The following is a 14,818-nucleotide window of genomic DNA, read 5'->3' on the forward strand; positions in this document are numbered from 1 at the left end:
CCCTGGTCAAGTCTCTCAAGCATTTTAAAACTTATGTGGGTTATTCCAAGATCATTGCTTTCGTCCCACATTCTGCTGTTAAAGACATATTAACTCAAACTGATTGCTTAGGGACTCGTGCTAGGTGGGTTACTAAGATACAGGAGTACGCTTTAGAAATTAGACCCACCAAGCTGATCAAAGGCCAAGGTTTAGCTCAAATGTTAACTGAAAGTAATGAAAAGACTCTTGGTTTGTTCTGCCTTGACGATCTATCTTCGCCAGAGTTGAGAAGATTAGCTGAGCATGAATGGTATAAGGACATAGTTTACTATTTGACAAATCTTGCATGTCCTAACCATTTAGTCGCTCATAAAAGAAGGGCTCTTAGACTAAAAGCCACTAAGTACTGCCTTATGAAGGATGGCCTTGGATGGAGAAATCCTGAGGGCATAGTGCTTAGGTGTGTTGACGATGTTGAGTCCAAAAGATTAGTCTCCGAATTTCATTCAGGATTTTGTGGTGGTCATTATGCCGCTAGAACTACCGCCCACAAAATCCTAAGAGCTGGCTATTATTGGCCTTCGATTTTTTCTGATGTGCACAAGTATGTTAGAACGTGTCAAGCCTGTCAACTGTTCACTGGGAAGCAGAAGCTTGCTGCCCTTCCTCTACAACCTGTTATCGTAGAGGCACCTTTTCAGCATTGGGGTTTGGACTTCATAGGGAAGTTCCATGAAAATTCTAGCAATGGCTACTCTTGGATTTTGACCGCTACCGATTATTTCACTAAATGGGTCGAAGCCATTCCTGCTAAGAATGCCACTGAAAAGGTGATTATGGATTTCATTGAGAATAACATCATTACTAGATTTGGTGTCCCCGCTAAGATCACTACGAACAATGCCAAGGCTTTTAGTTCTTCAGAGTTTACATCTTTTTGTTTCAAATATGGCATTGTCTTATCTCATTCGTCGAATTACTATCCTCAGGGTAATGGTTTGGCTGAATCAAGTAATAAAAATCTCATAACCATTATCAAGAAGATAGTAGGAGATAACAAGAAGTCTTGGGACAATAAAATCAAGTATGCTTTGTGGGCAGACAGAATTACTAAGAAGAAGTCTACTGGTAAATCTCCCTTTGAATTAGTTTATGGCTTGGATGTTACCTTACCTGTGCACCTAAAATTGCCAGCCTATCAGCTTCTCCAAAATTTTTCCACTAATAAAGATGTTGTTCAGAATAGGATAGATCAGATTGTGGAATTAGATGAGGCTCGTCGGACAGCTTATGAGGCTATATGTAAAAATCAATCTAATATTAAGAAAAGCTTTGATAAATACTCTTGATCAAGATCTTTGCAGGTTGGAGATATGGTTTTACTCTGGGATCGCAAAAATGAAAAGCCGGGAAAACATAAGAAGTTTGATAGTTTGTGGCTGGGACCATACATCATTAGAGATATAGCCGGGCCAAACTCATTCTACTTGAGCAGATTGGATGGCGAACCACTTGATCTACCAGTGAACGGCCAAATGCTCAAGCTGTTCTTCAGAGATGATATCTGATGCCATGGGGCATCTTCTGTATTGTATTTCTATCCCTACTCCTTGTCTTTTCAGCATTTCATTTCTGTTTTTAGGATTAGATTTACTTTTCATGTTATTAGTTAGTTAATAAATGAAGAGCTTTTATCTTTCCTGTGCTTAATGTATATGATGATTTTGGACGGACGCTACTTATATTTTGTTGTGTGTTGCATGGATGCAGATACTAGATTCTCACATTCCTACAGAGCAGCAACGTGTCCCCAAGTAGAGCCAGATGTTGACCACTACTGGTCAACTTCCCATGCGGTACACCCTCTTTTCTTGGCAGAAAGAGATAGCACCTGAACGACGTGTCCGTGCCAGCCTACAGTCATCAGCAGCTTGATCATTTCAATTGGAAACCCAGTCTGCATGTATGAATTGTAAATAATCTAAGCAGATCAGAGTCATGTATGTAAAATTGCCTAGGTGGACCTGATTTTCTATGATAATCTATGTCCCAAAAGGTTTTTTGTCTCACCGATCCATGGATCGGCAGAGTTTTCCTTCAAACCTGACCCCAAAGCCGGGATGGATTTTGTCATTAGAACTTTAGGAGAATCCTAGTGTGTTAATCTGCTAGATTATAGTTGTGTCGCAGAACTGGGTGATTTGTGAGGGTCTATATTAAGCGGGTTTGTCCCCTTGAGATGTAAATTGTAAAAAGTCATCATGAAATGTGTCTTGAGGGTTGAAAATGTTTTAAATCCCCTCGTGAGTCCTAAGTCCTAGGTCCTAGGTGATGTTTCCAAAGGCTTAGTTCGATGATCCATTTAAAAAAATGAAATAAAATAATAAAATAAATAATAAAAAAAAAAAAAAAAAAAAATTAAAAATTTAAAAAATAATAATAAAAAAAAAAAAAAAAAAAAAAATTAAAAATTTAAAAAATAATAATAAAAAATTTAAAAAATTTAAAAAATAATAATAAAATAATAAAATAAATAAAAACTAAGAAATTTAAAAATTTTAAAAATAATAATAAAAAATTTAAGTGAATAAATTGACAGATGAGATCAAGAGATGTCTTGATCCTCATCAACGGTCGAGATCATTTCTACATGGATCAATCGAACTAGCCGTTGGATCATTTCCTTTAAATAGGGTGCTAGGAGTCATTTTCGATCAATTGGATCTGTGAGTCAATACTGAGAAAGCTCTCTTGTAATCTGATTTCTGGTTAATAAAAGAAGACTTTGGGGTCCAAAATCTTGCTGGTGTTACTCTCTGGAATTGCTGTGAGATGTTCATTTTTTTCTGCATATTTCAGTTTTCAGCCATTTATAATAGCTTTTTGTAGAGCATTGTGAGCACAGGTATCTTGTTCACCTGCTAGGGTTTGAATGTTGTTAGGGTTTCTGAAATAATGGCAGGTATCTCCATTATTTCCTGAGATCTGGCAGCATTCTTGCTCTCTTTATTGATGGTTGCTTGAGATGTGCAGGAAACCTTTAGGTGAAGAATATTCGTGGGCGTTTGTGGAAGTTCTAGGCTGAACCAGCCGACTCCCACAGGCTTTTCTTTGCAGAGCCTAGCTGATTTTGGCCCTGGGTTAATCATTAAGAGTTTCTTTTCTGGTTTATATGAGAGATTTCTGAAAAATTACATGATATTCTGAATATTCCTGTTATTATTTGCTGAATCAGGCTGTCAAGGGGCCATATCTGTACTTTAAGTTAGCTGATCTAGGGTTTCGTATTTTGTTTTATGCAGTCTTCATTTAGGGTTTAGGGTTTTTCAGTCTTTTTTTAGTTTTAGGCATAAATTTTCATTGGGTGATCTTGTCCTTTCAGGTTTGCAGGATTATAAAAAAAAAAATAAAAAAAAAAAAATTTAAGGCCCTCACCCACACCATATTTCGTCAGGCAAATCGAAACATTTCAACGCAGCATCCTCAGTTATCAAAGCTGATTTACAGTTTGGCGATTTACAGTTTGGACGTAGGCGTGAAACCATTCAGCGATTTCATGAAACGCTGCTCTCTCTGCCGTCAAGCCAGCTCTATGTCAAGCAGACGGGAGATGCATTACAGTAGTGTTTGTTGAGTAAAATTTTTTTTAGCACCTGCAGATGAGCGTCATTCTCTCTGCCGTCAAGAGCTGAGTCACGCTGAAGGTTCTCATCATGTGACTATTGCCATTGACTGAAACGAATTTTACGACCATCATATTTTCTGAGCCCGAATATAGTCAGCACGTCCTGGGCCATCACGCCAGAGTTTGTGCACAAATGAAAATCAAGCAACTGTCGTCCTCCGTCGAGCTGGTTCCCTGCATATAATCGATTCCTGAGAGGTAATATCAGATATATGATGCTGAAAAATCGCAGTAAGGGTTCAGGTCCAAGCCATCGTCTTCACGTCTTATTGTGATACCTGCAAATCGATTCAAAGCTCTGCCTCACGCCATCGAAATCTCTGCTGTCCCTCGCTTTCCTCATGCCGTCTGATCTGCACAAGTGATAACCAAAGCAAAACCGTAAATCTTTCAAATCTTACGCGGCTAGGGTTTCAGGTATTAAAAATCCGTTCTGCGTTTCAATTTTCTTGCTGAGGGTTAGGCGTAATACGTCTCTTCGTTCAGCATTTCAAATACGCATATGCCTGCATTTTTATTTTTTTTGGGTCTATGGTAGATAGCGTAAATGGTGATTTGGGTTTCGGTTTGAGTTTGTTTTCGTTTGAAGGGTAGCGTAAGTAGATTATAACATAGATTTTTATTTCTTTTTAGTTTAGTGTAAGGTTTTATATAGTTACGTAGATTTTTTTTTATGTTTATTTAGATTTAAAAAATTTCGTATGGTTTTGTTTTTTTTTTTATTTAAAATAGATTTTAACTTTATGTGTTATATTTTAGTTTTTATTTAGATCTTAATTAGATTAGATTTTATTTAGAAAAAAAGAAATAAAAATAAAAAGATTTATTTATCATTTTTGATTTAGTTTTATTTTTTTTTAAATAGTTTAGTTTTAGATTAATTTTTTTTTAGATTTCATTTTTTTTACTTTTGTTTAAAAAAAAATAAAAATTTGAAAAAATATTAAAATTTTGTGGAAAATTAGTTTTGCTAGATCCAGGCATTTTCGGGATTTATCATCTTTCATGCTGAGATCTAAAATTTTCAAGTCGAGATGCGAATATGATATCTAGTTAACAATTCATGATTCTCGTGGTGGTTTAAGGCTTTCATCTTTTTTTTTCAGTTGCTGGATATCGTTTTGGTCATTTTAAGAGCATTGTGATTTGGCTGATGATAAATGATTGCTGTTCACGATTTACGTTTCTAACAAGTAATCAGCTTAACTATAATCTCTTAAGGCACTGGTCTGCTCAATTAATCTAATCACTTTAGTGCTTATCTTGCTCGTGTCTCGTGTCTCCCAACCAACTGGTCGACAGTTGGTCTCATCATCTCATAGGGACTACCCCCCTTAGCCGCGGGAGACAGGCTTTAACGGAGGGATCGGGGATCAGAGTGACAGCCCCCGGTCTGAGCGTTGTCGTGTCAATTCGCGCGACAACAAATACTCAGGAAACGGAGCACATTCTTGTTGCTCCCTCCTCTGAAATTGTACTAAGGATAGAGGAAATTCCTCTTCTAGACGTATTTTATAGCCCTCAACATAAGGCTGTCGTCAGAAGGCAAAGAAAAAAAAGGAAATTGGATGTCGTCCTCGCCCCCGGGGATGAACCTCTGGATGTTCTTTGGAAAGACTCCACTACAGACCCATCAGAAAATCTAACTAGGCTCTCACAGATAGCAAGTGCATACGCTTCGGCAACTATTGATAAGGCAACATATGTTTAATTATTACTTAAAGAAAAGGAAGATAGGATTTTGCTTTTGGAACAACAGTTACAACAAGTCAGCATCAATCAAGAAGCAGAAACACAATTGGCAAAACTCCAACAAGACTTCCAGCAAATACAATTGGCACATCAAAGCAGTTTGGCTAGTAAAGAAGAACAGTTACAGGGTATGATAGAACTGCATAAGGATGATCCCAAAATTAGGGAGTTTATTACAGAAGCACTTGCTCTCAATTCCCAGCTCTTGCAACAGAAAGAACTACTATGCCAGAATATCTCGCAATGGAATTCCCATTGCGAAATAAGCGATAATATTACAAATCAAGTCGTAGAATTACGACTTGAATATGATTCAATTTTTAAGAAGGTCTCAGACTTCTTAAATTGGCAGAGATCCGAAGAAGGGAAAAGAGCAGACATGCCCAGAATTGATGAATCGCACAAAGAGATTTTATTCGCGAAATTGGATTCTCGGCTAAAGGAAGTGGAACAGGCAATGTAAGAGCCAGCGGCAGCAACGAACAGTGTCATTGAATGCATAAATGAAAATCTGCACAAGGCCAATTTGGTGGCAGAGACCACTACGGGATTTCTTCCAAAGGCACAACAACTTCAAACAGTGTGGAAACAAATAATAGAGGAAAGGGCAGAGGCGATTAAATAGGTAAACAAGTTAAACTAGAAAACATATTGGCAGTACCTGGTAAAGCCACATAGCCAATGGATGACCCTGAAGTGCCTCATAACCTCTGCCGAGAAGATAGTGCCAGCTCTTGCCAACGCCATATTTTCAGGACAGTTAAAAGCTGAAGTCGGCCAACCGACACTCTTGAAACCGATGCTGGATATTTGCGATCTAAAGGATCAGATGCAGGATTTATCATAGATACAATTTATTTTTGTTTTAGTTTATTTTTGCTTAAAATGAGGCAGGTCGTTTAAACATTCTCATCTATTTTTGTAATATTTATTTTTAGATTTCATAGAAGTAGTATTTAAACCTCTCTCATGCATTTAGAGAGGGGTCCAGAGTTTTATCAAAAACAATTCTTCAGAACGTGCATTTTGCCCCCCACTGAGGAGGTTTTGATAAAATCAATGGAACAAGATTTATTTTTATATGAGTTTAATATCTGCTACTGAAATGCACTTTTGTACTCTTAGTGGATGTTAAATGATTTGAAGATAGATCTATATTGCTGCAGCTCATGAGTAGAACTTATTACAAATGGTATTTTTATCTCCTAATACTTTTTACTTATGTGTTAAGCAATAAATCATTTTTAGTTATTTATATATGAAAGTTTGAGTGTTTAGTTGTCATTATTGCACTTCTGTATGGTGATAACTTACTCTTTATGCTGAATATGTGAATGACTCTTATGCAATATATTTCTCATAATTGTTTCGGCTAACTTTTTATACGAAACAATCATTTTTAAATGGATTCTTTTCTTACGATGGTTGAATGATTTTTATATGTGCAAGTTTGTTTCAGTTGACATTAGAAAAGAATATCAATGTTCCACCAAGACTCCGGTGCGGGGAGACGCGGGTGCGGGGAGACGCACAGGGGGGACGTGTGGGAGTACCCTCAAATTTTAGGGAAATTTCGGGGGTGCGGGGAGTCGTCGAGGTATATATATATATATATATAATTCAAGTTGATATTCATTGTTCATTGTTCAATAATGAAAGCATAAAAATATTAAATAGACAATTGAAATTTGAGTCATTGATCCATCCTCATCATTCATTTTAATACATACATCATTCATATGACATACTCAAGTGACAAGTCTCATTATTGAATTAATTATTATTCATACATACCATGAGATTCGAAAAACAAAAATAAAAATCAATAATAAAATATTCAAATACATTGATCGATAACTCATTCAAATCAGCATTGCATGGAAATGGAAATGACTTTGGGTTGAAATGAAGTGAGCTTTTAACTTTAAGTTTTGCCTTTCATGTCTTTTAGGTTTAGGCTTTTAAGTTTTAGTTCTTTAGTTTTAATTTTAATTTTTTTTTTAGACTTTTAAGTTTTAGTTATTTAGTTTTAATTTTAGTTAAAAAAAAATTAATGGTTTTGATTTTTGAATTTTGAATTTTGAATTTTTTTATTTTTAAGTCTTATTAGACAAATTTAAAGGGGGACGCCCAGGGGCACCCTTTTTGGGGAGTCTAGACTCCCACACTGAAGGGGGACGCCCAGAAGCACCCTTTTTGGGGAGTCTAGACTCCCACACTAAAGGGGGACGCCCAGAAGCACCCTTTTTGGGGAGTCGTGGGGAGTCGAGACTCCCACACTGGGGAAACGCACCCCCTTGCGTCTCCCCAAGACTCCCCAAAAAGGGTGCGTGGGGAAACGCACCCCCAAGAGACTCCCCGTCCCGGGTGCGTGGGGTGCGAGGGGTGCGCGCACCCAACCCTGGGGGACGCGTCCCCGTGGAACACTGAAGAATATCACCAAACAGAACGGTTGTGATAATCTAGATCCACCCCTATTCAAATAGCAAAAGATGCAATAGAGCATATTGACCTCATTTTTTTCAAATATAACTAGATGTGCCCCTATTGAATGACTAACAAATGCAACATGAAAATCGACTTCATTTTTCACTTCTTAGTAAACATTCAAAATCATTTACATGTACTTCATTGTTGATAACCTAGAAAGTAGATAAAGACATTCTGGAAAGTAGAATGTTATATGCTACGTTATATTTCATAAAAAAGATACACATATCAGTTACACTAAAACCCAAGATTTATATGAAAAAATATTTACAAGATGAAGTGTCTATGAAAGTTGATTAAAATATCCTTGCTTCAAATTCAATAATATTAGGATTTTTTATACACTTACCACAAATAACCTGTGCAAATGTATCGTTGAAGGAAACTAATAACAACTTGACGTGCTCCAATCTCACACCATGTTAATGAAATTTGTTTTGTGTCTCTTAGTGCATTGAAGCTTTCCCCCATCATATCGTATGCTACCTGTGTACCTGCCTGTGACAATAGGAATGCATAGTTTATAGACTTAATGTAAAAGACCTGAAAGAGTCTTTAATTAGAAAAAGCATATTCAGTGTTAATTATAAAGAGGTGTAAAAGAATGATATTCTAGGTAGCTGAGTTAATAAAGTGGGGTACTTTTTTCTTTGGCTTATGGCATACGATGTGTTGTGTTACTGGTGTGACTATAGGACTTGAAATCATGAACACTTGTCAACAAGTGCCACTTGTTAACCACTAGATAACCCTATTTTTTCAACTGCAAAGATGATTCTTTTGGTTGTAGGGCCTCAACTCCATCATTGTCCTTCATTAGTGAATGGACAACCAAGAAAATAGATAGTTGTATGTATACCTTTAATCCATCTTCATGGAATCCATAACCTGTAAACAATACACTTTTTGTAAGTAAAGCCTTTTCTAACAACACTTGCAACATGATTTGCTGTTCAATATCTTTAATGAATGTAAACCATAGAAGAAAAATCATAGTTAAAAATCCATTGAAAGCTAAAGACCATAACCATCAACAAACTAAACTCTGTTAAGCAATATAATATTTTATGCAAAGTTACACGATTCATGGGTGTGAATTGAAATCAATAAATGGATTGGGTGCGAGTTTGGTGGTCATCCCGAAGTTGGAAATTAAGGGTGCAGCACACAATGCTTTTATAAAAATGTATGTTATGTGCAAATCAAAATCAGGAATTCTAGATAAAGTTCAGGAAAACAAATGTCTAGATAAAGTTTAGGAAAACAAATGGTGGAACTTGTAGACATTTTCATAAATATTGGAACTATACATGCCTAACCTTACACTTGTAGATATCTTTGTAAACAGTGGAACTAAACACGTTTAAAGACCTGAAAAACCCCCATTCTATAATTCTTCATAACAACAACAGAGTTGACTAAAGAGTTAACAATGGTTGAAGAAAACAACATATTCAACCAAGATATACAGTTGGCCAGGATAATGTACAAATATAAACTTTTAAAGTATCCTTAAAATCTTACATCCAAGTTTTCTAATATACCGCAAAGAAAAGGTTTAATGTTCTCTGCAAGTAAAAACAAAGCCATATGACTTGAAAGTTTTGGGGGAAATGTGTTTTTAAACCTAACTACATTGTCTGAAATCCATAGTACACAAAATGTTTGAAAAAGAATAAGCTGTAGCACAAAAGTCCAACAGTTAATGAGCCTTGCATAGGGACCATATTCTTAAGGTCATGGTGAAACCAACGTTTACATTATTTTACTCTAGCAAAAACGAAATTGAGACAAGTTTCCCAAGCTCAGGTGTTTTTCTATTTGATACAAAGTCAAGAGATGGCTAAAATTATAATCAGCAAATTAAGCCAACCTTGGATTAAAGCAATACAAATTTTGCACTTAATACTATTCCTTAGGATAAAGTATCTTCCTTAGTCATGTAGTTGAATTCCCCTAAACCACTAAAAAATAATCACATAAAAGTTATAGCTAGATTGTATGCTTCATTATAGTCTCTGATATCTAATGGAACTAAGAAGTGATCAAGGGACCTTTTTCTTACAAAATTTATGATGCAACATTGAAGGGCATTCCAAGCCACTCCTGCCCAAATGGGCAAATTGAAGCAGCTAAAATTTACTAGAAAAACTGTAAAGAAACTCTTAGCTTTGCATCAACTAGACTCTGCAGGAATGCAAGAATTTTGCACTGTCATTAGGGAGTGCTATCATCCAAATCTGCTCCAAAAAACAGCAAACAGATCTGAGCATTGACTGTAGAAAATATAGTCCTGTCAGTTGCCAAATGCCTCTCCATTTGTGCTGGTGCTTTTCTAGTCACAGTCGGGGTGTCCATAAAGTGATTTTCTGTTGTAACTTGTGTTTGAAATCTGTGTAAATTCAGTGGAAAGAGAGCTAAATTTTGCTGAAATCCTTGTTAAAATCTACAATAAACTCAAAAATAAATCAGCGAGTGAGGCTTCTCTTAAAGCACCCTAAGAAAGCTGAGAATAGATAAAGAGATAAATTAATTGCAGAATTTTGAGACTGGTTCTTAGTTATTTTCGGTCACAAATGAAGAGTAGATAACTTACAACGTATGCTTTAAATGAAGAAAACTTGAAGTAAAGGTATAAAAGGACAATAATAAAAACAATAATCAGGTGATTTACACAGAAACAACTTCAAAGACTCCAAGAGCTAGCAGCACAGAGGAGTCTGTCTGATTTTAATGGTATAAAGATAGGAAATCCATCATGAATACAATATATCAGTGGTCCAACTGTCAATCCTGATTATGCATTGAATATCACGTTTTGAGTGTTGGCGAGGATGGTTGAGTAGTTCCTGAACTTGTGCCAAAAGAATCTAATCCTACAAGGAGACCATCTTCTCTCTCTTATAGATCAAGACAAAGAAGGCATACAATGAATATGGATGAAATTTTGAATTGAAATTGCATGCCCTGATCTTGAGAAAGAAAGGGAGATGAATGCGGCCAAGGGAGGAAAAGGAGTCTCTAAGCATGCACTCAAGAGAAAGAGAGAGAGGGAGACTCCACCAATCATGCAAAGTACCAATGCTACATATCACGCCTTAACTGATTTGATGTAATGTTTCTAAACATGAATGTAAGTGATATACAAAGCATGCAAACAATCCAGCGATTAGAAAAACGAAATATACATTAAGCACCCATGGAAACACTAGAAATAGAGAACTGCTGAGCCATTTTATTTCTTCTTTAGGAGAAAATACAATAGTAAAATAGAATGGTGCACTTGGGCTTGTCTCAATGGACAAGCATGACAAAACCCAGGTGAGAAAATGCCGAACTGAAGGCTGCTACAACTGCTGCACCAAACTGAACTGCCCTGCCCCAAAAAACTGTTGTCTGCTGACTTCGAAGGGCTGGAATCACTGCTTCTCGTGCTTAGAAAATTATGAGATTTCAGCTCCTTGCTTCTTGGCCTAAACCCAGACAAACCCATGAAGGAATTGGCCAAATGTTGACTTCTGAATTTTGGCCCAAATTCCCCTTAACTCCTCTAGCTGCTGGCTGAGTTGGGACCCCTGTTTGACCCCTTATATCTGCCTAGAAAATTCTATAAATTTAGGAGTGTGATCTTTGCCCAAAACCCAGAAAAACCCAGAAAAGGTTTCCCTTGGTTCCAACCTTCAAAAATTGACCCTTCACAGCTTGGCCCTCCTCCAATTTCGAATTTTGTTGCTGTGACTGATCCTGTCAATCTCTACTCTCCCAACTCCAGCAATTCTCCTCAAATGGCCCTCCAAGTGATCTCCTACTTCTCCCAGCCAGCTCCAGCTCTACAATTCCTTCCTCTAGCTCCCACGTGAGCCTAGTGATGGCTCTCTCTGCAAGCCCAGGTAACTGTAAATCGAACTGCTGGGATGCTGACTCTGCTGGCTTCAAACTCGCAAGAAAGGCTGGCCCTTTGCTGCTCTCCCAATCTTCTAACTCTCCCGGCAAATGCTTGATTATTGATAGCTCCAAACTCCCCTTGCCTATTCTCCAGCTAGCCAGAAATATGCACTCCCTGTTGTGGCTGAATAGTAGTGTTGTAGCATACTCCCGGAATTCCTGAAATACTTATGGAACTGCCTCTCTAGGGTGGGCAAGGATGGTCCCCCGAAGTAGAGGTTGAATCTCCCGCTTGAGAGATTCGTGGCTAAACAACTAGTTGACTCAGCTAAACAGCAGAGCGAAAAGTCAAGTAATTTTGATTGCAAGGTGTAAGAATGAATCCAAAATGAGAGTTGTTCCCTCGTTATAACTCCTTGGGCCTCCCTAGCCTCATGTGGGCCCCTCCATCCACCTATTCGACTTTCCCTCCAAGCTATTCGAATGGGCCAATTCGAACTCCCATGTGGGCGTCCCCCACATTCCAGTAGCAACCAATTAAGGTCGAATTGCCTCCTAAGTCCCTAAGTCGAAAATTATGGGTTCTCTAGCTTAGCCAAAATTGTGCAAAATGGTGTAGCAGCACCCTGTTACAAATATGTTTGAGAAGGGACATGACATTTGAACTAATTATCATAAATGAGTGAACTCGAACTAATTTAGGAATGTGTCATCCATGTGCTCCACTAATCATGTATGCTTCTTCTCTTATTCATTGAATTGATGTGGGCTAAAGTGCTAAATTGAGACCCAAGTAGACTTACTCCAAGCTAAAAATAGTAACTTGTAGCCTTGGATGAAGGAACTTTCTCCCTTAGATGATGTCTATAATATTCCCTTTGTTTATTTACTTAAATTCCCATAAATTTTTCTATGAATTGTCTTAAGCAAAAGCACACAACAATTTTTGCCGAGAATTTAACAAATTTAAATAAATTATAGATCCAATAATCACAAAGCTTGTACACAAATTCCACTGCAAAACCCAGCTTTCTGAGAGGAAAATTACATCAAATTTATTTTGAAAATAAACCTGACAAATAGATAAGCTAGAGTAATTTGGTCCGCCTCAAGAACCTCTTCTGGCTGGACTCCCCTGTCTACAAATGTGCATTGCTTCAACCTTGTAACAAAATGCTCCAAAATCTTGTCCTTCCTTGCTAAGTGACAATGAAGAACTTGAAGTGATTCTCCCTCCTAACTATCTAAGGTGGATGTTTCACTACCAAAACTAATTGTTGTCAGTTAGGGTGTATAGTTTCAACACTGAAACTGGGATTTCCAAAAGGGTTTCCCCTCACAAAATAAGTTATTAGAGCTCCCAAAATATTTATCAAAAATCAATAACCAATCCTACCCCAAAAGTGAGCTCCAATTTTCTATTATAACTTTATCTTAGAATACCCTGGGTCATCAAAATACCTTGGGTTTTTCTTTTATAATTATTCATTTCACTTTTTGATGTTTCTTTTTTCTCCAAGTGAAAATGAACAATTAAATCGATCTTCTTGGAAAGGGACATTACAATCCTCCATTCCTGAGATTGCTTTCCCCTAAGCAATCTAGAACATTCATATCAATACCAGGATCCCAAATATGCTTATAGAATGCTCCAACATACATCAATTGTACCATCCCCTCACAACTTGTAATATCTCATTTGGATATTTCGTGGAATTATCATGGAATTTTCTTCATAAAGTTTTATGCCCTTAATTTTTATCAAGGCACCACAAAAATTACTAGCAAATAAAACCCAGAATACAACAAGATAAAATATACGACAAATTCAACTAGAAACAAATGCAGCAAATCCGAGCTTTATTATATTAATATAGAAAGTGATATTGCATGATCATACAAATAGCTAGAGAATAGTTGAGATAGAACCCTCAACTGTTGCAAACTACATCCGACCTCTAAATATATCTGCTACAACATTGGATCTGGCCATCAAACTGGAACTACAACTGATAAATACATCTTTGAATTCTGAATGAATTCACCAAGGGATGAGATGGGTTTTCGTCCAATATCACAAAAAAACCCATCTCGTCCCTTGGTGAATTCATTTAGAATTCATAGGTGTATTTATCAGTTGTAGTTCCAGTTTGATGACAGATCCGGTGTTGTAGCATATATATTTAGAGGCCAGATCTAGTTTGCCGCAGTTGAGGGTTCTATCTCAGTTATTCTCCAACTATTTGTATGGCCATGTAATATCACTTTCTATATTAATATAATAAAGTTGGGATTCGCTGTATTTGTTTCGTGTTGAATTTTCTGTATATTTCATCTTTGTCGCATTCAAAGCTTTATTTGCTGGCAATTTTCGTGGTGTCTTGATAAAAATAAAGGGCACAAAATTTTATGAAGAAAATTCCCTAATAATTCCATGAAATATCCAAACGGGATTTTAGTTTTCTTGCCAGCCTAAGGTTAATTTTGTTGCAGATCAATTTTGAAGCTAAGTTGTTTGTTAATTTTGAAAATTCTGAAGAGGAACCTATTTGTTGGAATAATATTTGTTTGTCGATATCACATGGAGCTAAACAACTATTCACTAGAGACACATTTTGAGAGGTCGATTTATTGATTCAACATTTTCCTTATAAAATTGGGAGGCTAATCTTGTATTATTTTAGAGCCATCATTCCCCAAGATTCATTGGAGGATAATTTCTTACATTCTAGAGGCTGAGATCATCACTATGAAGTTGAGTTTACCTTCAACTCAAGGAGGTTGAGTCTTAGCATTTGGAGGATGAGTTATTTGATGTATTGGCAGGTTGAATACTTCTCCGGAATTGGGTTTTCCTTCAGATTAATAAATTTGAGTTGTTGAAGTAGATGGTTTACTATACTGAATTTGGGAGGATGAATTTCACTAATTCTTGCGGGCCGAATTCACTAGTTTGTATTACAAAAGACAACCAAGTATATTACTTCAGGAGATCGAGCTCCTCATCTTTAGGGGATCCAAGCA

The 14,818-nt window shown here is 36.8% G+C and overlaps 1 protein-coding gene across 1 annotated transcript in view; it reads right to left on the reverse strand.

Moving 5' to 3' along the window:
* Positions 1-14,818, reverse strand: part of LOC149227727 (uncharacterized) — a 279,748-nt gene that overhangs the window by 75,489 nt on the left and 189,441 nt on the right. Inside the window, exons 11-12 of the mRNA XM_089380584.1 lie at positions 8,769-8,797; positions 8,259-8,407 (exon numbers count right to left, since the gene is read on the reverse strand). Of these exons, the coding sequence (XP_089236710.1) occupies positions 8,259-8,407; positions 8,769-8,797 (178 nt within the window). The remainder of the gene's footprint in view (positions 1-8,258; positions 8,408-8,768; positions 8,798-14,818) is intronic.

This window comes from Pinus tabuliformis, chromosome J (assembly GCF_031772625.1).
Source record: "Pinus tabuliformis cultivar Carrire ecotype Pingquan chromosome J, CPIR1, whole genome shotgun sequence".
NCBI classification, from domain to species: Eukaryota; Viridiplantae; Streptophyta; class Pinopsida; order Pinales; family Pinaceae; genus Pinus; species Pinus tabuliformis.